This window comes from Fundulus heteroclitus, chromosome 16, assembly GCF_011125445.2.
Source record: "Fundulus heteroclitus isolate FHET01 chromosome 16, MU-UCD_Fhet_4.1, whole genome shotgun sequence".
NCBI classification, from domain to species: Eukaryota; Metazoa; Chordata; class Actinopteri; order Cyprinodontiformes; family Fundulidae; genus Fundulus; species Fundulus heteroclitus.
Genome location: NC_046376.1, coordinates 12,741,783 through 12,766,215, shown reverse-complemented (window position 1 = coordinate 12,766,215; position 24,433 = coordinate 12,741,783). Strand labels below are relative to the sequence as shown.

At 39.3% G+C, this 24,433-nt stretch overlaps 2 protein-coding genes across 2 annotated transcripts in view; both read left to right on the top strand.

The window, feature by feature from the left end:
• si:ch211-210g13.5 (inactive phospholipase C-like protein 2) overlaps nt 1–18,461 on the top strand; it is an 86,447-nt gene extending 67,986 nt beyond the window's left edge. The window contains exons 4-6 of the mRNA XM_012872033.3: nt 226–301; nt 9,227–9,336; nt 16,581–18,461. Of these exons, the coding sequence (XP_012727487.2) occupies nt 226–301; nt 9,227–9,336; nt 16,581–17,063 (669 nt within the window). The 3' untranslated portion in view covers nt 17,064–18,461. The remainder of the gene's footprint in view (nt 1–225; nt 302–9,226; nt 9,337–16,580) is intronic.
• A 3,261-nt stretch (nt 18,462–21,722) lies between these two features.
• Nucleotides 21,723–24,433, top strand: hcrt (hypocretin (orexin) neuropeptide precursor). The gene is made up of 2 exons (XM_012872043.3): nt 21,723–21,901; nt 23,867–24,433. The coding sequence occupies exons 1-2, from the start codon at nt 21,818–21,820 to the stop codon at nt 24,176–24,178; spliced, it is 396 nt and encodes a 131-aa protein (XP_012727497.2). The 5' UTR covers nt 21,723–21,817; the 3' UTR covers nt 24,179–24,433.

Here is a 24,433-nt window from a genome sequence, read left to right as displayed (position 1 = left end):
CTTAAATATTTCATGGGCCATGGCTAATGAGAAGATCAAATTAGAAATAATTTGTTTAAAAAAAACTAACCCTTTTAGCAGTTTTATATAATTACTTTTCTCTAGTTATTATAATTATATATCTACTGTATTCAGCTTGGCTGTGGCTCAGCTGAAGTCTTCTCTTTGGAATAAATTAAGGAGCACTGCAAATAAACTTTTTGTCAATTTTTTTTTGTCTTCTAGATGATCCAAACCAGCAAAACCCTGATTGAGTCAGCTGATGTTGTCTACTCCAAGCTCACACAAGCACAACGGGCAGGTACGTAGCACGAATGCTTTGAGTTAAATTAAAAAATACTTACCAAAGGGAACTCCAATAAATTTGTGTGCGTGCTTGACTTATGCAAACTGATGAAAACTTTGTAATCTTTCCTAAAAGTTAAAAAAAAAGGTGCCATTTCTCTGCTCCGCTGTGATAAGACTGACTCACCGATCCAGGACATGAATCAAATTTTCTCACTTACAGACATTTAGATTTTGCTTTAAAACTCGATATTATGAGCGCAGGCAACATTTTGTTCTACTGATATCAGATCCAGATCCTCATGCCAAACAGACAGGGCACGGGGGTACCTTACCACGCAAACATCTCCGTCAGCGCCGGCAGCAGTGGCTGCTGTCAATGGAAGCAGCCATCATCAGTAAGTCGCAGCGGCGTAGTTATGGGCACTGAGCAGGTGAAAACCATCAGCGAGCCACACAGACAAAGAGCTGCAGGGGAGAAAAGACAGAAGGCGTAAACATCTTTTGAAAGGGAGAGAGGAATGAAAAGGTTTGACATCGAGGGCAGTGGGGGAGGAGGTACGGTAAAGGGAGAAAAAGGAAAGAGGTGAAGAAGCATTAATTAGTGAATCTTACATAATCCCACAGAGGAAAGAATTGGCCGATAAGATCATTATTATTGAGATGGTTTAAAATCAGGGAATCCTTGTGGCTTGTCCTCACCAGCCTCTTTTAGATTCAGCGCTAATTCCTCCTCATTTGCCTCGCTTCGTTCCTCAAACGGTAGTGCATAGCTCGAATAGTGACGTCTTAATTTGACATGTTCCTACCGCACACTGTGCTGCTACAGCCAAGCAAAGAACTGCAGGACTTGGCCGGTTATATACTTTGTCATGGCTGGTGTGAACCTGGCAAATTATCTTTTATGCGCTTTCCCTGCCTTTTGTTTTGTGTATAACAACCGGGGCTCAGTTAGACATTTCAACCCCATATCCTGAATCAAATAAGCAATTCTAAGCCTCCTATATGCCAAGCTTTACTCCCTGGTGTTACACAATAGGAGGCATATGCTTTTCTCCCTTTAACAGAGCAAGCTCACCTAATATTCACGCTGTGTAATTACCCAGGGATGTAGGCTGAATGCTGGGACTTCAATCACAGCGCTGTCCCCTGGCTCCATGGCTCCCCAGCCAGGAGCTGGGAAGAATGTTCAAAGGCGAAGATTTTAGAGTTAAGCAGAGCTTAAGCTGCACACACAGCCACACTCACAGCTGTTTCTATTACGCCATACTGATTCTTAGCTTATTGCCTCGGTCAGGTAAAGGAACCTGCATGCAACCAGAAGATGATAAAACTAATACTTCTAGCGCAACTGAGGAGAAAATCTGGACATCCTTTTATTCAGAGCTGCAAGCTTTTTTTATGTAAGTGAGAAGAATGATACACCGAGGCAAAGGGGGAGCAACGACAGCCCTCAGGCGCCTCAGCTGCATGCCAAACATAACACTCACCCCGTCGCCCACTCTCTTCTGTGCCCCTGGTTCTGACACACATGCCTCAAATCAAGCTATTGCCAAATATTATGTCTATTTTACATTCCCTCTGTGTCTTTTTTTATCAGCCCTTCCAGACATTTGTTGCCATTTCGATAATAAGTCAGGCAGAAAGAATTTAAAAAAAACATGTTAAAATGGGGAGCAGGGTTGTGAAAGCGAACCTACATACATTTAGGCTAATCGGTGGCTTTCTTCCATTTCCTGCTGCAAGTATTTTTCACACATTCCATGATCCTCTCCTATTTAAGTTACCATGTGACCTCCTGGTCTCAAGCAGCATCAGCAACCGTCAGGCCTCCAAGGAGGATAAATAATTGAGCAATTGAAACATTGGACCGAAAACCTGTTAGATTTCATCAGTGCCATGTTCTTAAAAAAAAACTAAATAAGTAATGCAAAATTTTGCTAAATAAAGCCACCAACCTTCTGAGAATCCAGGCAGGGAACATTGCCCAGAAAGGCATTTCCGTAGTTCTATGGGGAAGCCGACCTGATGTCACACCAGACTGTGGCTTTAAACTCTGGAACAGTATCAGGCAGAGTGTCAAAGGCTTGATCGTGATCCAGGGGGCAGCCATGGGTCATATACTGGTAGTCAAAACAGGGCATACCAACTGAGGGCTAGGAAAGGAGCGGTGGTTGTTATGCAGAAACAGGGTCATGGATCATTGACCAGAAGCTTGGTAGACGTCCGACAAGGCCAAGGCAAGGAAACCCAGAAAGCATGATCCAAGTTCATAACTACGGATGGGTACCAAATTCAAATTACTTTTATAGGTACTGACCGAATCCCGTCAGTACTACCTGGTACTGAGTCACGTAAAATCACACGGTACCATGTTACGGTATCTAAGCACATCATTGTGACACTGAGCAAGCATGACTGATTGGAAGCACTCAGCAGTATGTCTCCACCTTTCAAAAATGCAAAGCAGATTACGCTCACTGCAATATTTGTGACGCGAGCTACAAGGCTAGCAGCAGAAATGCTGCCAATTTAGCAAATTTCTTATTATATTTATCTACTTTTCAGACCCATCCGGCAACGTTTTTTTTTTTTTTTTTTTTCAAAAAAGAGGCTTGCGAAAAATCTATCGACTTTCTTCTGTTATCAGTGACTTCCTGGGAAAGTACCAATCGCTGTGCAGATATTGTCTTGAGGCAGTGCTGATGGTGCTGCTGTGAGCCCCTTCCTACTTCTCCAAGCAGTGTCTGAGAGACAGCAGCTGCCTCGTTCTGAAACCGGTCTGCATCCAGAGCAAAGAGAGCAGAGAGGAGAGCCTCTCCGTTTCCACTTTGTGAATGTTTCCTGCCCTTGATTAAACACCAGGATAAAATATAATGTTTTTAATGTACTTTTGTTTTCTCTGAAACTGTTGCACTAACATCATTCACTGACTTTTTTTCACACACAGCTCTCTTATTCACCTCGGTCACTCTGTGTGCCACAGACAAATGCGGTATGGATTCAGGTCACTGAGCTATATAATACACTGGAGTGCTAATCACTGTCTGTTTGAACGAGTCGCTTTGAAGCCACCGGCCGCCATATTGGTACTCCCTATTTCCCCCAGTAACTAGGGAATATGTGCGCTACAGCATCGAATAACGAGGATTTTCTCATGTTCAGGGGGGGCTTAAGACTTTTAAAATGTCAAATGCCATATACTTTTATGTTATGTTCTAAAAATATCAAGTACTGAGAAAGTCAAGTGCTGAAATATTTTGCATTTTATTCATTTAAATATATATATGTTTAACATTTATAAATGTATAAATAACAATATACAAAAACATATATTTACATATGTGTATACATATATATACATATATACATATACACATACTTATATATATATATATATATATATATATATATTTAATATGAATAACATGTAAAATATTTCAGCACCTAATTTCCTAGTAGTTGATAGTGTTAGTACATCCACTGACTGTATAATTACCTGTGAAACGTTTACACACAGCCAGAAAACTACTTGTTATTGCAAGCAAATCCTATGGGATTCTGTGAGAGTAGGGAGTAGCAAGATGGCGGCCAGTGACTTCAGTTTTTCGGGAAAATCAGCACTCCAGTGTATTATATAGCTCAGTGATTCAGGCCCTGTACAAAAATTCATAAAATATTTCATAAGGTTCATTTGAAGATCCAAAAAACTTTATATATTGAGAAATAAATGTTACATTAAAAAAAATTTGATTTTATTTTTAAACTGACATTTACTACCACATAAACACACAAATGTACCGAAAATAGGTGCCGTTGAGTACTGGTACCAATTCCCAGGTACCGGGTATTGTTACCGTATCGGTTCAGATGTGATAGGTACCCATACCTGTTCATAACCATGCAAGCAGGCATGGCTGAACCGCTGGACATTTAATGACTAAGGCTTTTGATAATCTGGTGCTCTCTGGAGAACAGGTGTGCAATATACGGTAACCTTGATTGCAGCGGAGCCGTGAGGCATGGCAGGGTGCAGACAAGCACAGTTCAGGGCAAATATCTTCTTCCTTCTTTATGACTGAAGATCTTGTAACCATTGACTTCTAAATATAAATTGAAACAGACTGTTTTTACCATTTCTTTAACATGTCAGCTCTTTAGTCACATCTTCTCCTATCGAACAAATAAATGAATCTAAAGTCTAGACAAGGGTAGTTCAAGAAACTTCACCTTATTGGCTGAAAGTAGATTACCTGTGAAAATGTTAAAGACTTGAGCTCCTGTGGAGCTAAAATAAGGCCCTCTGTCTCACTAACTCCTCTGAACTGTTATATACAAATAGTCTATAACAGATTTAGGCTTCTTTAATTTAGTTTTATTTTTTAAATAATCCTAAATCTAACACAATGCTAAATACATTTACCTTTTTGTACTCTGCTTAACCCACTCTCTCTAATTAAGGATTTTCCATGTCATTGACATGTCTGTTTTATTTAGCCTGTTTCACGAGATTATGACAATTTCTTAACTTTGTAAGACCCGTGAATCCACTGTGTTGTGTTTAACGCCACCAATTAGGTTTGTAATGAAAGCATCTCTTGCGATGGATGTGACAATTACTGAATGCACCTTTCAGAACCCCTCTCACAAAGCGTATGCACAGACTGACAGCATTTAGAGTAACTGGCTGAACACAGAAAGGGAAGCAGAGAGAGGGATATGAAGAGACGATGGATTTGCATGGAATTGAGGGTTTTGTCCCTATGATCATTCAAGAAGGCAGAGGTATAATTTTGGCTTAATGGCTGTGTGATAAACGACAAACGGTGCTATTAGAGAGCAGCCTGTCAGTATTGAAGGGGGATGTGGTGATGGGGTGGGATTTGTTAGTTTGTCCTATCCATCAAAGCTTAATTTAAACACCAACGCTTTTGCCCTTGGCTTTGCTCATTGGCTAAGTGCTGTTGTGACAAAGCCCCAATCCCAAACCATTGCTGTTTTGAAATATGGAAATCTCTCTCAGCGGTCACCTCTTATATTTTGAAATCAGAGCAATATCTAAGATCAGGACCAACAGCGTGGAACAGGTTTGGATTTGTTCTGCCTGTCCTGCAGCATCTTCCATTTTCTCCCTGCGTTCAGTTTATGCACAGTCATTGTTGCAGCTAATCAGTTTAATTTGGGCAGTGAAGCTTATGTGTTGATGAGGATGGAAGAGGTGCTAGATGATTCCCCTGTGGGCCCTATTGGTGGCTCGCCATCACGCACGAGGATAATGGGCGACCAGGAAAGCAGCTGGGATGCGCACTCTGGCACCTCCAGATGCTACCACCAAGTTTTTTTTTTGTTTTGTTTTTTTGTGTCCACAGAGTACACGATCGCTGCGTTGGCACAGATATTGGATATCTGTGTGTGTGACCATTCCAATTCACTCTTCCTTTAATAAGTAGGCATTTCTTTGCTTTGCAAAGTATTTGTCTTTTGTAAGCATTTAAGCAGAAGACATAAATAAAGTCTACACAGTTTATTTAGAAATCTATATTCTTATACAGTGCCTTGCAAAAGTATTCACACGCCGTGTTGAGTTGTTACACAGTCTTGAAAGGTCTAAGAAGAGGGGAATTTGTTATTATTTTCCAGAGCTGAATGAATATATAAAGTAGGTGGATTTTCAAGGCATTTTGCTTCCACCATTTTTTAAAGGAAAAAATGTCGAGCAAATGGCATATTTATGTTAATTTATTATCATAACTTGATTCTAACATGTTAAGCAGGAGTTTCCAAGATTTTGTCAAATGGGCCAAAATCACAAAAGCTAAGGTCGGCGGTCGGCGAACTTTGTAGCTCCTACAGAGTTACCATGGGCGTAATTAAATTGAATGCATTTAAGTTACCTTTGGGATTAATAAAGTATTTTCTAATTGAATTAAATTGGCTGCTTCTCTGCTTAATACCGTCCTTGCCTGGCCAATCTCATGGGAAAACATTAAAAATTGTTGTTCTTACCTGAAAAAAATAGAGAAAGTTCAAGGGGTATGAATAACAGTATTTATTTATTTATTTGCGAGACAAAGACGATAAGATAAAAAATACATTTATTGTCCCAAAATGAAGAAATTCAGGCATGTTGGTGACAAAGACACATGTACAGAGGTACACACTAGATTATGAATGCAGTGGGGCTGTAATATGTTCTTTGTGATTTATAGAAGAATCAATTATTTTTTAAATGTAGCCCAAAATAGACTTTGCTTTCTTTCTTTAAACTAGAACAGTATGATCATTTGCATAATTCAACAGGACAAATTATCATAAAAAATAAAAAAAGTATACCTCAAAATGACACGTTGAAATGAAGAAGGACACAGAGCTGAAACTTATTATTTTCACAAAAAAAATCTGATTTATCATCACAGCTATCCATGTTTGATCAACGCTCTGTTGTGTTCATCTATTTCCTCTCTATGCAAACACGCTTTCTCTGCCTAACAACTGCGGATTTGTTCATTTTGTTTTTGACATCTTTCTCGCTGTGAATATCCAAGATAAAGACATCTCATTCCCTTTGTCGTCTTTGGCTTTGTGAAGTCATCGTCTTCCCAGCTCATCCGCAGCCAGAAAGAAAATCCCAGTCAGTGTTTGTAATGATGACACTCCACATGGACTCTGGGGTGCTTATAGATTGGAATAAATTAAGCAAACACTGATCTGACTGGTACAACTATCCCTTCCACCATCACCTATTTCTTTTGAGTTAAAATGGATCCATTTTAGACATTCTGTTTTAATTAGTTATTTACTATCTTTCAGTGTCTCCGCCTGGAGATGGTGCTTGTTTTGGATCTGCGTGTGCATTTGGAACAGCTCTCTTTATGAATGCAAGCATGCCAAATTCTGTAATTGTGTGGCTACTCTGAGGAGAGGTTGTCTCCTGTGTCCTTCCTTTTGAGCACTGCTTTCCCTGCTCATACCCATTAGGGAAGCACACTATAAAGTCCTTGTCTTTCCGCAGCATACCATGGGGTCACATTTAGCTTATTAGCCTGAATTTCCTAGAGTTAAAGTGACAGTAAGGAACAGGACTTGTGTTAATGTTACCCGGAGATGGCTCTTAATCATTGCCAGATTAAATACTCTGAGAAGCTATATTGGTGCAAACTGCCAGCAGCTAATTTCGGGTAATTTACAGCTCCCTGCTTTCTGGTTTCTGCCCCATCCTGTGTTCATACGCTCCCTTTACTTGGCTCTGCACAAGCAGTGGCCTATTAACTATATCAGATTGTGAACTCGTATCCGTCCTCACCCACGTTAATGTAAATTTCGGGTACTTATTCCGTAGTAGCACTTAATCTTCTATAGTTATAAAATTAAGAAAGAGCAGCCTAATGGTGTAGATGGAGCATGCATACCCCATAAAAACATAGTTGGTTAATTTTGAATTTCATATCTACTCCTTCAAGACGTTCTTTAGCATGATGCATTTGAACTGCTGTGAAAGGAAAGACTTTCAGTTGGATTGAGGTATTCTCCAGTTTTCCAATTAACTGTGCAAGTTCCTTGTTCACTGCAGAGGGACAATATCTTCTCACCGGTTATTGTGAAGTGCTGAAGAAAGGATTTGACATGGCATGATAGCCATTTGGTAGTTTCTCGTGTCAGCTTGCATTGTTTCTTCAATGCCCGTCCAGAAAATTAAAGCTTCTGTTGCTTGAGGTCATCTTTCAGGGACCGTCTGACAAACAAGCTGAGCCTTGCAGGTTTAAAATAGAAGAGAATGGACTATATTGTCATTGTTTCACACAATGAAAAACAGTTTAGCGGCTCTCGTTTGGCAGTGTGAATACCACGCACATTTATAAACCGAGAATAATACACTAAATACACAAAGCAAAGATTAGCAGCATACATGGTATTTCCTAAACTTCTGGCCATAAGGTGTGTTCAAGCGATTTGGGCGATTGGTTCGACCGCACTGGGATAAAACTGTATTGGGTTCATAACCCTTTATTAGATGGGAGTGGGGGGGAAAAAACTAACCGTCCAGGGTGAGTGGAGTCTGTTGCAATGGTAAAGGTCCGTCAGTGAGGGCAGCTATGATCCAATAACGTGTCCCGCTGACACCACCCACAGCAGGTTCTTCCTGTCCTCCTGAGAGCAGCTGGAGAACCACACCGTACATGAAGCCCGGGGTGTTTTGCTGCACTAAGTGTGTGCATACACACACACAAAAAGAACTTGCAGCACAACGTTTAATCCGACTTGGCATGCATAAAAAAATAACGTTGCGTGAAAGAGTGCAGTAATCCACGCAAACTTCTGTCCTGCCATGAAAATATGTGGCAGCCATGCAAATGTTTTAATCGACAATAACAAACCACAAAGTGCTAAAACACATCCAAACACACTCAAATATAACTCTGTTCTGTTTTATTTAATTCAAGGAGCATCAAACCCAATGTTTTTTTTTCCCATGATTTTGAGCTTTTATGGTTTAAATCTGTACAAAAAAATAGAATCTCAATTAGCTGCATACACTGACATAGAACACCTCAAAGATGATGGAAACAACCTTGATCGGATGTAGTCAATGACTATTCCTCTGTTTCTGTCACATTTAAACGTGCATCAGTCTCTGCACTGGGGACAACTCAGGCAAACATGCCTATCTTTTGAAACCTGCTTTTTGTGAGAACCTTTAACATCTTAACAGGACAAAACTAATCTAGTTATTCCAAAAGGTAGACACAGATTTCTGTGATGCTGATATCTTTCATATATCCATTTTTTTAGAAACATATATAGCCAAATATTCAATAAATTAATAGTTGGCTGGTTTTAGTTTTAAAAAAAATAACTGCAAAGAAGACTGTAGCCTTCTAGGATGCATTTGTAGCTTTTCTGACATTGTTTTTGGTGAAAGCTGTCCATCTGTCTAATCCAGGTCTGGACTTCCATGAAGACCTGCATCGCATCGGAGCAAAGGAAGGACTGAAAGGCCGGAAACTTCAGAAGGCCATGGAGAGTTACGCTTGGAACATCACTGTGCTTAAGGTGAACAAACATCAGCTGTGTATCACAGCAATATATTGAAAGTACAGACGACTGTTATGAAAGACAGGAATTGGGAGGATTATCTTAAAAACCGCAACCGACTGGACGAGCAATCCCAGACGCTGGTGCAGAGATTTGACCACATGACGTCTTAAGAAAGCTTCCTGGGCTAATTGTGTCCCTTCTCCTTAATCCCTAAATCTCTTAAGTAATTAGGGTTCATTCCAAGCGTTGTTTTATTTATGTGCTGTTGTATCTGACTTGACAAGACTTGATTGGATCGTTCACACTTACTCAAGGACACACATTTACACCCACTTGGCTATACGTCTATGTGTAAAATCGGATGCGTGCTTGCCTCTGCGTGCCCAGTGACTCGAAAGATAAGGCTCGCCAACTCTCTCGTCCCGCTGCCTCTTTGAATACAGCTGGTAGATGGCTAAATACGGACAGCGTATAGCAGGGACCTTCTGTCATTGCACCACCACGACACCAGTTACGTGTAACTGATATTAATGCTTGCAGTTCATAAAAACTGCAACCAACAGTTTATACTTTGACTTTAGCTTAATTGACTTTGATAAGGATGTTATCAGGATTTGCTTTAATCTAAATATAAGTCTTTTAAGTTTCCCTATAACATTCTGATCCTTTCTGACCAGCTGGGGGAAAAGCGTGCAAATATAAAGTCTGCTCATAGCTGGCCCTAGATACTACAAGTTAAAAAATAAATCAAAGCTGAAGGAATGTTTTTACACACAATCGTTAGATAAGTTTTATTGTTTTAGTTACTCTCAGTGGTTGGCATTCAGAAAATAAAAGATATACAGTATGTAAGGCCAAATCTAAAACTGCTACTTTTCTAACTCCATGTACCAGTTAGCTGTGCTGCAGTGGTACTATTTATAAGAATAAGTGGAAATTGACCCTTTTAGCTGCTTTACCGTGTTACTTGTACCCCCCCCCCCCCCATTTAACTAGAGCTAACAACGTTGTCCGTATCATGTCCAAGCGTCACTGATTTTCTAAGTAAATCTATTTCTCAAGGTGCAATTGACATGTAGTTCTCACCACAAGTTGGTAACAACCCGTCCAGGCCAGTCATGTACAAAAATGTACTTATTAGTTTATGTGCAATAACATGGAATGACACAGGGGAAAGGTACTGAACACACAAAGGAAGGGAGGAGCAAAAAGGCAAAGAAAGCCATGGCAACAGCTGAAATGTATCGGTTATTAGAAAACAATCCTGCAACTTGGTGCAACTGGTTCAGTCACCACTGATGGCCTATAAAAATGGATTCATTACTAAGGTAAGGTGTTGCACAAGAGACATGATATGATGGGAAAACCAGTGAGCTCTGTCAAGATCTTTGCAAGACATACTGATGGCAGCGGTTACTTAAGAATATCTAAACTACTGCAGGTTACAGCGAGCACTATTGGGACTATAATCCGGAGGAGTGTACGAGGTCATTACACCACAAACCAGCTTCCCGCAGGATTTCAGGTAGAGGAGTTAAAAGAACGATCAAAAAGCTGGAGGGCCAATTATGGAGAGCTTCAGAAACACCATCAGAAACACGTGGAGTTAGTACAGTTGTTTCAAAGCGTATGTCTCCATTGCATTTGCTGAAGCCCATTTAAAGTTTGCTGAATAACATGTAGACAAGCCTCTGAAAAAGAGGGAAAGTATAGGCTGGTCAGATCAGGCCAACATCAAACTAATATGGTGGGATGCCATAATACACACTGTGTTTGGAGCTCAAAATGCATTGCATTTTAGCCCGAAAACATTGTAACAACAATGTTTGGAGGTGGGATAGCATGTCAACATAAGGGCATAGCAGCTTTAATTTAATTGAAGAATGGATGATGTGATAAATGTCCTGAGACATTGTTAATCAGAATGCTGTCATCTCCCCTGGATAATGAAATGAGCCTGGACTTCCAGAAAGACAAAGATCCCAAACACACTCAATTAGTTTAAGAGAAATAGAATAAATCTGTTAGAATGGTCCAGCCTTACCTGACTCCGCCAGATAGATTTGCTCCGCATATCCATCTGGAAACCTTCCGTTGAAGTAATTTTGGGAAGGGGCGAAAATACTGGTTAGCTGATTGGCCTATGTTGGTGATAGACGGGCCAAATAAACCAATCAGATTCCTCGTCGCTCTGTTACGAGCGACGACGAAAACACAACCACAATCCAAGCTACTCTTGCTGCTGCAGGTAAAGGCTCGTTAGCTCAGCAGAGAAATACTCTGTAATTCCGATAAAACTTGATCGATAGCCACGCTAACGCTAGTTTCATTGGCTGAAGCCGCCATGTTCTTTAGACTGAACTGTCGCGCTTCCCGTTGCGTCACACCTCAACCCGCCTCAAAGCCAACGCTGATTGGACGTTCGTTTGGTGAACGGCTCCAAATTTTCTTTAACGGAGAGTAGCCAGACTGATCTGCGAGTGAAACCTTGAAAGCTCGCGAGATCAGGATGGTCTTACGAGGCTAGGTCCAGCCAGTCACCTGACCTTAATCCTAGAGAAAATCTGTGGAAACAGGTAAATCTCAGAGGTCATACAACAGGACTGTGAGACCTTCATGATGTGAGGGCAGTTTGTTTGGGAAAACGAGACAAAACTCACAGACGAGCAATGCATGCAAATAGTTTCTCCATACAGGAGGCGCCTTGAAGCTGTCATAACCATCCAAAGCTTTTGTGCAACATATTTCACAATTCTTAGAAAGCATGTTGCATTACGTCCTTGTTATTCGATTTTACTACGTATAAGTTAATTTCTTAACATCTATGGTGTCAACTAGGTGTTGAATCTAAGCCATGCTATAAAGTATTCACATTTTGGTCAGTGATGATATCACAACACCACACAGTTAGTACAGATCTGTCGGCTGGACAATAATGTTAGTTTCCCATTCATCAGTTCTTAAATATGCTCCATTGGATTGAGATTTGGTGACTGTTGAGGTCATCGGAATAAGGTAAACTCATTTTCATATTTAAGAAACCAGTGGTGACATGGTGCTTTATCCTCAGTGCTCAGTTGGGATTAAGAATCTGAACGCATGCCAAGAGATGTCTCCCATACCGTAACACAACCTGCGGCAGCCTTAACCACTGATACGAGACAGGACGGATCAGCACATTTCTAAAAAAGTTGGACCCTACCATCTGAATGTCGCAGCTGAAATCCAGACTTAAGACCAAGCAACATGTTTCCAGTCTGTCCATTCTATTTTGGTGAACCTAAAGTACCTAAGGGAGTGTATGTACCCCTGGTCCCACAGACTGGGCTCAATGGGTGGGTAGAGTAAAGTTTGTGGGTTTGATTCCAGCTGACACAGGTTGAGGGGTTAAGTTGTATACTGATCTGAGTATATGTGTGAATTAGTGAGTGCGATTGGGTAAATGTGGCTATCGTGTAAAGTGCTTTGAGTGGTCAGGATGACTAGTTAAATTCAGCCCAATTAGTATTGGTATATATACATATAGTCTTAAAGTCTGCCAAGTGAATCCTAGCTAAAGGAATTCCTTATGTACATATGATTACATGTCTTATGGCAATAGTTTTCCCACACTCAGGCAATAAGTTACTTAATGCCAAAGGAACCATGTTGTGGTACTAAACACCAGTATATAAACAATGTCCTTAGCAATGCCGGTATTGAAAACTATCAAACATACTCACTGCAATAATTATCTACGTTAATGTTTGGCACCTGACATAAATCAGTAAACAAGTCTTGAACTGCTACTTTTCTAACTTCCTGTCCCACCTAGCTGTGCTACAGTGTTAATTACTTTTGGAAGAGGTAGAAATTAACTTTTAGCTGTGTTATTTATAACTCCTCTCAGCTTTTATAACCAGAACATTTTGTAAAGTATCTGCCTTGTTTTTTTCAAACGTAATGTTTTTGCTGGGGTTTGGTTGCCATAGCAGCCAACTACTTCCCGCTCTAATGGTTTCTAGAGATTATTTTTATGTTTCACCTTCCTATGTTATTACTGCTACTACGGCAGAATAGTGCTTTCAGTTTGACCTGCTTTCAGACTTTTTTTTTTTTTTTGCAGCTTACAGCCCCAGCAACCTTCACGATTGAACTAGGACAGCCTGAAGGCTTCTCTGGAAGGCAATGCTCATTTTTGCAGGCTTTCATAAGCACGCACCTTGTGGTTTGTGAAGATAAATCGCATGCATTAGTGTAAATGTGCAAAGGAGAACAGGATGCTTAAAAGCAACAACTTCTTCCGATCTTGCGCAAAATTTACAGTCTCACGGGTGTAGTCATTGTCCAAATTTGTACAGATTTAAAACAGCATTTCCAAAAATAAGGAGGTAAAATTAGGAAGCATTTCTATTTCAGAATGTCTGTTTATTGAACCCCTCCAACATCTCCTCTCAACCACTTCTATCTATATCTGTCTAACCCCTCCATCACCACTCATTTTTGTTTGCCCTTTAAGTTGCACACTTCCCTGTTTCTCAGCTTCCTCATGCCTCATTTGTTTGATGAGCCATGCTTTCAACTGAAAGGCATCTTGGCATCCGCGTAACTCCTCCTCCTCTTCCTCCCATTCTTCATTTATAACCTCACTCTCATGCTGAACATTTGGTGAGAGCCTGGCGCCTGTTTGCCAAGCCTGGCAGCCTTGCCTAGTTATTTCACCCCCTCAACCTTTTTCAGATTCTCAGCAGGCTGGGAAGTGCTAGCTGGTAGAAGCTTGGGACGGAGAAACAGACAGTTGAGTGGAAAAGAAGAGGTGTCCTGTCTTTCTTCCTCGGCTTTCCAAACTCCCACTTCGACTGTACTTTGACAGTGACAGAAAGATCAGAGCTGTCATGGAGGATGTTTTTTTTTTTTTTTTGAAAATTTCTGTCACTCATTGTACCTCTGTCAAAAGAAAAGCAGAAGCGGAGAGACAGAAAGGGTGGCTTTGAAGCAAATGTCAAGCCTATTTAAGTTCTTCTTAAATAGATTAAAGGCCCCCTTTATAAAAAAAAAAAATTGCATGGTAATGTGTGCTGTAATTAAAATGTCTCCAATGAATACACATTTAATGAACTCTACAAAAATAGTTCAGACAGTTGCCAGCCGTTACGATTTTGATCTCTGTTTTATCAAATATTCCCATCCCATGCTCAGCTAACCAACACATTAAACATATTTATTTCATTTGATCTCTAAATGCAGTAATGGTTACACCTTTAACTCTGTTTGCCCACGTCTGCCCTAATTCAGGTTATTTCAAAGCAATTGTTTGTCAGACAAGAACACCGGACTGTTACTCAATAAGGGTACTGTAGTGGGATTAGGTGGTCATCCCTGCTTTGTTTTAGCCCCCCGTGGATAGCTTTGGGCCAGCTGTAGGGGTGAATACATCAACTAGAAGTGCAATCGAGATTTGATTGTTGCAGCACAGGACCAGCTTCGCGCTGTCTAGTTTCGTAGCTGGTGAGTCATGAGTTACATAATTTTTTTTTTTTTTTAACATATGAGTTATTCATTCTCCTGGTTTCTGTGCCGGAATGTCTTGGGTAAAAGGCCACTTGGAGAGCATCAGCATCACCAGGAAGCTGGACGCTGACCGTTTAGTGGAGGGCGGCACCTTTAGCCCCTGCGCAAAATGTCAGACCGCCGTGTGCCTTGTATTTTAATATTTACCCTTCACTGTGGCGTACAATAGGTTAGCATGTGTCACTTCAGTGGGACATCAGCGCAAAAAAGATGTCACAGTGAGGGAGGTAATATTTTCAGAATCATCACATATTGGGAATCTCATTTTCAAGTGAGCTTCCAATCTGTGATTCTGCAAAGAGTGGGCAAACTGGCGAACACATGCCTCCTCGGAAAAGAGTGGAGGTTTTATTAATGACCCTTTTCTTATTTTTTTCTTTTTGTTTCATTTGAATATTTCTAATAAAATAGTTGATATATATCTTTCATGCCGAAATAACCCCCACCCTATTTCTATATGAAATAGGGAGGCTTAGACAGCTAGCTTTGGGAAGCAGGCAGAAAATGGCCTTGGCCCAGATTTACTTGACTGTGCTGTGGACACAGAAATGCTGTCCTGACCACCTCCTCCATATATGGCAAGCATTCATCTCTGGGGTGCTCAAATAAAGAGCAGAAACATAGTGGTAACATTATCACCATATGACAGCACAGTTCACCAGCCGAGAAGAGCTGTAGAGACCGCTGGCACACGTCCAGTAGCGTTTCAATGGGTTTGTACTGCCCTCTTCCGGCTGTTTTTGGTTAATGCAAGCAACAAAAATGCCATTCAGAGAATAAAACTGTGGTTACAACGCAGAAAAAAGTTTAAAGAAAGAATACAGTATTCAAAAGTTGTTGTGTTATCAAGTGCCGAAACTCCCACAATGTAAATATAATGTATATTTTTATGTTGTGATTTAAATAAACAAATAAATCCGTGTGCTCCAGTGCAGATCGTCTTTTAAAATGTTGCAGCCTTTTATTGAACTGCATAGCAAGTCAATTCCACTTCCAACAAATAATATTAACAAGAGCCAAGCATTCCATGAGACCCTGGGGGGGGGAAAGGGTGACACACAAAATAAATTCATGAAGGCACCACCATCAAATACACAAATGGTGAAATAGTTATAGTTGCTTTTTTTAAAACATTTTTAGAAAGCAGCATATTTAATGTATTGCATTACTAATAAATGTGTATTTGTTGTCAATTTGTATATAATCGGGTATCCTTAGCTAATAGCTTATTGATAGATTTATTGAACTGAATAATTAAATAGGGAAATAAATGTATTTTAGAATTTCATATTCCCATAATTGAATGCATAATAAATATTATGTTATGCATTATTTAAAAAAAATATTTTATATATTTTAAAACATATATTATTACTGAATTAATTTATTATGTCCCTACTCCACTGATGCAGTGCAATTAATAATTTAAACTGTCACTGCAGCTTATCTGCTCAGTATTTAGAGTATGCAATCGTGTATTACTCAAGTTAAAGCGAAATAAATACGCAATCTTATGTAAAGGAAACTGATATTTTTCCTTACCTTATGGAGTTTATATATATTTTCATATATATTTTTGAGTTTTACTCAATGAGGGACACTTTCAAGCCATTTATCTATTTAGTAATTAAACTGTGGTGCTTTTGAACCTCAATATTTTCTATTAATATAATATTTCCACATGTCTTTCTCATTCTTCTTAATCCCAGGGCCAGGCAGACCTGCTGAAGCATGCGAAGATTGAGGCACTGGACACTTTGCGTCAGATCCACTGCGCAGCTCAGTCCTGCGGCCTCAGTAAAAATGGAGCGGCTTCCCCGCAACTTCCGCACCATCCTCACCATCCTCACCATCCTCACCAACAGCCACCACAAGGGCAGCAACAGCCTCCGGCCAAGCCCCACCCGCAGCCTCTGCTGCTCCATCCGCCCCACGCTGCTCTACAACCCCAGACCTCGCCCCAGTCCTATCTCCACAACCACCAACAGCTATATTCCCAGCTGTACTCCCAGCCGCTTCCTCTCCCTCCCGCCCAAACTGTTTTAAAACCGCCGGCTTACTCACACCCTCCGCCCTTACCCACAAATCAGTTCCAGTCACAGAGCCAGCAGCAGAGGGCGGCAGGACCTCTCAACGCCATCCCGGAGAGAGAAAAGGAGATGGTCAACGACGGTCCTGCAGGATCCTGCTGACTAGCAGCCTGCGCCCACAGCGAATCCCACCCAAAGAGAGACAGAGAGATGGAGAAGCAGAAGGACGTTGAAGGAAATCAGGATGCTAATAGGGAAGGAGCGGCAGAAGACGTTGCAGGGAGAGTTAAAGAGGTGACGACAGTGAGAAGGAGTCGCCGAGTTCGAAGCGAAACACAAGTCTAACAGTCCAATCATACATTTCACAAAGGGATGTTTGTTCTTCTCTCAATTGTGAGCATAATCCATTTCAGCAAGAAGTTACAAATCTCTTTGCCTTTTATCTTACAAGAAGTAACAAAAAAAAAAGGGGGGGGGAGGAAATTTCAGGCTTGTGTTTCTGGGTAGGAATGTACGCCGTAGGCGGAACGATGACAAAGCTATCCCTGTCTCTCTCTGGGCATCGCTAGTTACATGCGACTCCACGATGTACACTAGCTCTGTGGGTGCAGGCTTTACCTCACATCGGCGTTTTATGCCACAAAAATGCCTTTTTTTTTTTCATTTCAGAGACACTCTTTGAGCTTTTATTTTGTCATTTTTCACACTCCTCTCCTGACATTTTAGATGTAATGCTCAGCGCAAATCCCTCCCTTCTTTCCATAATGAGGGTGCAGTTTTAATTTTTAAATGCACAAATTAGAGCAGCTCCTGCTAAGCTGGGCACCGTAGGAGTCCAAATGACCTTTTTAGCACAAACCAGGGAGCATTAGAGTTAGTATAGTAAAAAAAAAAAAAAAGAAAAGAATCAGCATTTGTTCCGTGTTCATTCGTTTATGCATTTCATTTTTTAAGCTGCTGTCAACAACCATCAGGCCATGCAGATCTCTTGGGTTGTGCGTTCAGGTTTGAATTCATTCCTGGACACTCCCCATAGGATTTTCCTGTCTCCTACCTGGGGGCTCTGCGTATGACGTTATGTAAGTTGATGTCTTGGTCCCCAGGGTGGAGCTAACCCACATCCTTCAGTGGTGGAGCTCAGCATTCAGTCACAACTGGAATATTTGACCCTTTTTAATGGTGAAAGGTCAAACTCACCATGGTACTGTTGTCTGTGGAATAACACAGTGAGTATAGGTGTAAACTCTGTGTAGAATTTACGAAGGGAACATGTATTGCTATAATTTTCAGAGATTAATGATTGATATTCTTATTGTTGTAAGTTTTATTGGTATTCAGTCTTTTTTTAACATTACTTCCACATGTACAGTGCTTTGACACCTGTTGTTCTGTGGATCAGGTCAAGACAACCAGTGCATTCGGGACTGTAACGGTGGGTTACGGGTTAGCGCCACAACACAAGGTGCAAACGATGACATGAGAGATGTTTCACTTTAAAGTGAGTGTACAAAACTGTAAGAGCTCCTTCGAGTTGCCCATTAAAGCTGACTTCATTGGTTATTCTGTCTCCTCCTATTCATTTCTGTCTACACTGCAAAAACTGATCTAAAAATAAGTAAAATGTTCTTAAAATTTGTGTATGTGTCCTAGATTTCAGCAGGTAAATAAGATGATCTGCCAATGGGAAGAGTAATTTTACCCCTTAAACAAGATAATTAGATGTAATGCACTTGAAATAAGATGATGGAGATGAGCTGTTCCTATTTTAAGTGCAAAAATCTTATGCTATTGGCAGATCATCTTATTTACCTGCTCAAATCAAGGACAAATACATTAATTTCAAGAACGTTTTACTTATTTTTAGTTCCATTTTAGTAGTGTATTTTCCATATTGAAGTATTTATATTTTGGTGCCTTGTCCAAGTAAACATGGATTAAGCATTGTTATGTTACATTACACTCTGAATGGCAGATAGTGTTGTTGAGTAACTTTTTTTCTGAATATGTATAGCCACTGTTGTGTTTGACCACACCATACAACTTCAACACTTATCTGAAGAAAAACTGATAGAAAATGTACAGTGTTTAGTTATGTTACTGCACACTGCCAGTCAGCTGGCTTGGAAAAAGGTCACAAGACATTTTGTTATCTTGCTAGAAAGAGAAATTTAGCTTTTTGGAAATATTTCCACCCAGAAAAGTGTTGACAGCCATCGTCTGGAAACTAAACAGGCACCACCAGTCGTTCTTGTTAAGGCAACTAAGAGAAAAAGCTGTGACAATTATGAAGACAGAAAAAAAGAGATGGTAGACATCTGGGGTTCAGGGGAACAACAGTCCAGTTTAGACAAAACACCAGTGGAAACATACAATAAGCTGGACAGTAATTGCAAGAAGGCTTGGATCGTTGTGATACCAGTAAAGATATTTCCGTTTATTTTTCAGAAAGGTATAAATAATATTTTACATGTTATTGTTAATAAAACACACGTAAATGAAAACAGATTAATTTATTTTATTTTTCCAAAACTGGCACTCTATATTTGTGCCTATTACCGTGTGTGTGTGTGTGTGTGTGTGTGTCTGACTTTGATTAATCTGATCTAGGTAATGTTTATACCCACATGAAAAGCAGATAGCCAATTTAATTATTCAGCTAATTTAAGCTTCTTACCCTTGAAATAACCTGTAAAAAAACAAAATGGCAAAAAAGTTGATTATTCTGTATTGTAGGCATTTGCAAAATACTACTAAATTTAGCTGGTGTTTGTGTTATGTTTCTGTTGAGTCTATATACATGAAAAAAAATAATGTTAACATAACTGATGTAATTGCATTTTAGTGGTAATAATTGTGCAAACACTGTAATATATTGTTTTCTGGGGGTATATTCATGGAACGAGAAGCAGATTCTTGCCCACAGCTACTGCTGGTCTCGTTGAATGAGACAGACTGATTCATTGAGCAAATAATCCACAATTAGTTTAACCAACTGGTTATGTCACAACAACCACTTATAAATGACTTGAGTAAACTCTAACAGATTATGTTGACCTGAAACATACACAATACATGTGCAAAAGTCTGAAGTGATCCTTTACATCTTTATTTTCCTTCTTAAGAGATATACTATTATTAAGTACCCTGTTTAATATCTGTTTTTAATTATTCCAGCATAGACTTCAGAGATCAACCAGAAAACATGGAAAGAGCTCATTTAAATTTAATCAATTAAGTCATACTCTGGGAGACAGAATTTCATTAGTGTAATTTTTATTAATAACAATGGTCAGAAGGTGTTGCCCAAAATATTTGCTGGAAAGTTGAAGCTGAATGAAATAATAATGTTGTAGTTGTTTTTTTCCCCAGATCTTTACTTTTTTAAAGTCATTATTTTATATGCAGTTTGCCTCTTTTAGATAGCTCGCTTAAAGGTATTAGAATGGGTTTGAAACTTTTGCGTAATATTTTACGTTTAAAAACAAAATATTTCAACTCAGGAAATCCTCGAGATCATTTCTAAAACAAAACACACATTCATATTCAATAAACTGGAATATACGTTCTGTCATTTGAAGTATTAAAAGTACCTTTTAAAACTAAAAATCTTTAAGCAGGTAATAAGGGTACTCTTCATTAAGCCCACATTTCTGTGTTAAAATGTATGTTTTTCATAGGTCTGATATGAAGTTCTAATATTAAATGCTGTGTTTTTACATGCAAGTGAAAAATTATGGTACATAACATAAGATAACATCAGTCTGTGTATAATTAAACTTTTTATTGGGTTTTACGTAGTGAATTGTGTTACAGAAAGAAATCAACTTTTCACTAGTATTCCAATTCACTGAATGAGTCTGCAGATAACATAATGAAACTAAACTCCACATTTCTGCAACATATGAACGCATTTTTTATTTGGATAAATGAAACATTTCCTTAGCTGTTATTTTGAGCTCAAGAATGAGGACATTGTGATGGTAACTGGGACTGAAAATGTGTAGAGTTTCCACATTAACCGAGCGGTGACCTGTGTTCAAACACACTCAGCTAACTCTTCAGAATACATTCATAGCAGCTCTCGCGTTCAGTCTAAAGCAATCAATAGGTTTCCCAAATGCTTTATTGATTACATTTGATGCACTGTGATGACACGTTAATAGTCATGATGTAAGATTATTTCCTTATTGATTTAGGCCTTTTATTCTTCCATGAAAGGGTGTGTTTAAAGCAGTGCTTCCTGTTGTCCATGAGATGGCAATAAACATTGGCTAAATGGATGTCAGAGTGAGAGCAAAAATTAGTGGCTGCTGTCCTGAAGTTTTGACATGAAATTCCTTTTAAAGAGAATAATGTTCATTCATCATTGTCCTTAGGGTTAGTTGCTCATATATATATATATATTCTTAGCTGACCCCACCTCAACTTTTGTCTGTTTTTGTGTAAATGTCAAGAGAACCCTCTCAGTAGCAGGACAATGCCCAGAGTTTAGTTGATGTGTCACTACAGACCTTTAGCGTAAAACATTACAGAAAATAGAGCCATGCTCATTAGCATGCCCTTTAAAAAAGCGTGTTATTTTTTTTTTTTACGTATTTGTGTTATATTTTTTAATTCACTAGCTTCAGTCTTCCACTACTCATAGTGATGGTATGTGTTAATAAACCTTCAGTAAGCAGCCACAAAGACATACCCGTGGTCGGTCAAATCTCCGTGGAGATGATCTCTAACAGGGGTCTAATTAACAGTCACCAGCTTGACAGTAAACTTTAAATGAGCTTGAAGCAGGACAAAAAAAATAGAATTTGTGGCTTTGTCTGTTTGTGGCTGGCTTGAATGACGCCCAAAGGACTGACGATGAGGACACTAGTAGAACAATATAAAAGGGTCCTTCCTCCTGTGGGAGATAAGATCAGATGATTCCCCATCACACAAGAGTGAAGATGACATGGTACACCACCAAGTTCCAGAACACTGCTGGGATGGACACATCGCACAGGGTAAGTCCTTTTATATTAGGTTGGTTTACAAAATTTTGAGGTTGTGATTGGATTCAGTCTTTAGGTCATGTAGATTATGGACCAAATAGCATTTGATGCACTCAATAGAGCTTTGTTTAAAATGTAAAGGATGACTAGATTTCCAAAGTTGCAAAAATGGCTTTAAGTGACAAAACAAAGGGGTTTGCATATCATGTGGAAAAGCAATTTCTGAATTTCTGATTTTTTTGAATCACTTCATCAGATCTCTTCTGGACAAATGACTTAATTGTAAAGTGACATTATATTTATGGTGCAGTTAAGAAATAGGTGTAATTTGTATGATGAGATAATATCAAAATGAAAATGTGATAGAAAAAAAAACAAAAATAAAACTTAAGCCAGATGTTCTGAACTAATAAACAAATGTTAAAATTGTAAATGTTAAAATTTTAATTAATTAATTCAATTAATGTTAAAAGTTATTTTTGTAAAAAAAAAAAAAAAAAAAAAAGATTGACGCTCTCAGGTCTAACGTCTCACCAGGAGCTTGAGTTTAAATTTTACGTACCAACTGAAACCTTTTCCCAGAACAATGCTTAGGTCTTTTTGTAATATAAATACAAACATATTAGACTAAGACCATCAATGCCAGTAAAGTAAAACCTTAAAATCAATTCTCAAATTGAAAGCCATGTTTAGTGACTTTAATATCTCAGTGACGTGAGCTTGCGTTTTGGTCTTCATCAGCATGCCTGCAGCTAAATTTTGTAAAACCTGTAGAGGAGCAATGCTCTTCTAAGGAAGACCAGAAAACCAGAGAGTAATGCAGTCATCAACTCTGCTTGTTATAAAAGTATCTACGCACCTAAACTTAAGCGGAAATTACAGAACTCTCAGAATCATCTTTGATTTGGATCAAATTTACAGTATCACTCAGATTTCTGATTTGGTGTGAAAAGTTTAATGCCAATATACTATAAGGTTGATCTCTGAGTTTTTCTCTCTAAAGATCTTTACCAATAACATCCACCAATGACTTGACATCCAAACTCCAATTATAATGTTCATCAAATAGTTACCAGGAGACATGGCTCAGAGTGCTTGTTAGATTGTTATCTGAGTTTTCTAACAGTTGTTTTGTATTATTTTAATAAATCTTTAATACACTCCTAATAGTGTTTCACCACTATAAATTGTAAAATAAAGCATTTAGATTACGTGTTTGACGTTCATTTCAGTCGGTTAATTAGCTCAGGCCATACATTTCCAATTTTTCTATTAACCTACATGCACATTTAAAAATTTAAACACATTTTGTTAGATGAGGAATTGCATTGCATTGGATGCATAAATACTGCGATTGCATGAAAATATGTTGCATTAAACATAAGTTTATTTCTTATCGTCTATTTGTGGATAAATGACGGGCCGAGGTACTTTTCGAAGTGTAGAATAATTCAGTTCGGGTTGGACCAGTCTGAGCAATCTAGATATCTTTTTTAGCGTTACTTGATCAAATCTAGTCCAAATTTCTTTAAGAAAAAACAAACAAACAGTAAAACTGTGTTTTACTGAAACACCAGAATCAGGATCCATAAAACTCCATGCCCCGTGCAACACTGCGAGAGGTGGGGGTGCCCACTCCTGTTGAGGGGACTCACGATCAAGCAATAGACAACTTGACCCACCCCATGCAATGAGCCACGTTGCCCAGAACCAAAACCTTGGATTGCGCTGCTCCCATAACAGCAATTAATCAGTACACTGATAGATGAATATTTCTAAAAAAAGAAATTGACTGGGATTTGTTTCAGTGCAAAGCTTTCCATTGTATTAAATTGAAAGCGGTATTTTTCTACCGGTTTCATAATCTAAACGTACCAGGTTAAGTAAAGTTCAGTATTAGCTGCTTCATAAGAAAATGAACTGCCGTTGGATTTCCATAAACAAATAGCTTCTGAAGCTAATGTCTCCCTTCCACAGAGGGCTCTGGTGTTCATGTTGATACTGCTGCTCGCTCAGCTGGGATGTGACGCGCAGAGTGTGTCTGAGTGCTGCAGACAGCCGGCTCGCTCCTGCCGCCTCCAGGTGCTGCTGTGTCGTTCTGGCAACAGGAGCATGGCGGGGACCATCACAGGAGACGCTGCCGCTGGCATCCTCACCCTGGGTAAACGAAACGAGGATGAGTTTCACTTGCAGAGCCGTCTCCATCAGCTTCTTCACGGCCACAAGAACCAAGCAGCTGGGATACTGACTATGGGGAGGAGGACCCCAGAGAGGGATAGAGAGCAATAAACAGACATAGACAGGATGGATCTGTCAAAAAAACATTTGCCTGTATAAACTATGTGCATACAATGTTTATAGAAAAAAGACAGCTATATGATGTACTCTATGGGAATGTGAAATGTGAAGAAAAAAAGGAAAACTAATGATTATCGTTTAACTTTATCTGTTTGAAAATGTATGGTGATGTAATTAAAGATTAAAACTGATGACATGTCTTTAATAAAGTGTGAATGAAGAACAAATCTTCAATATGATTCTTTG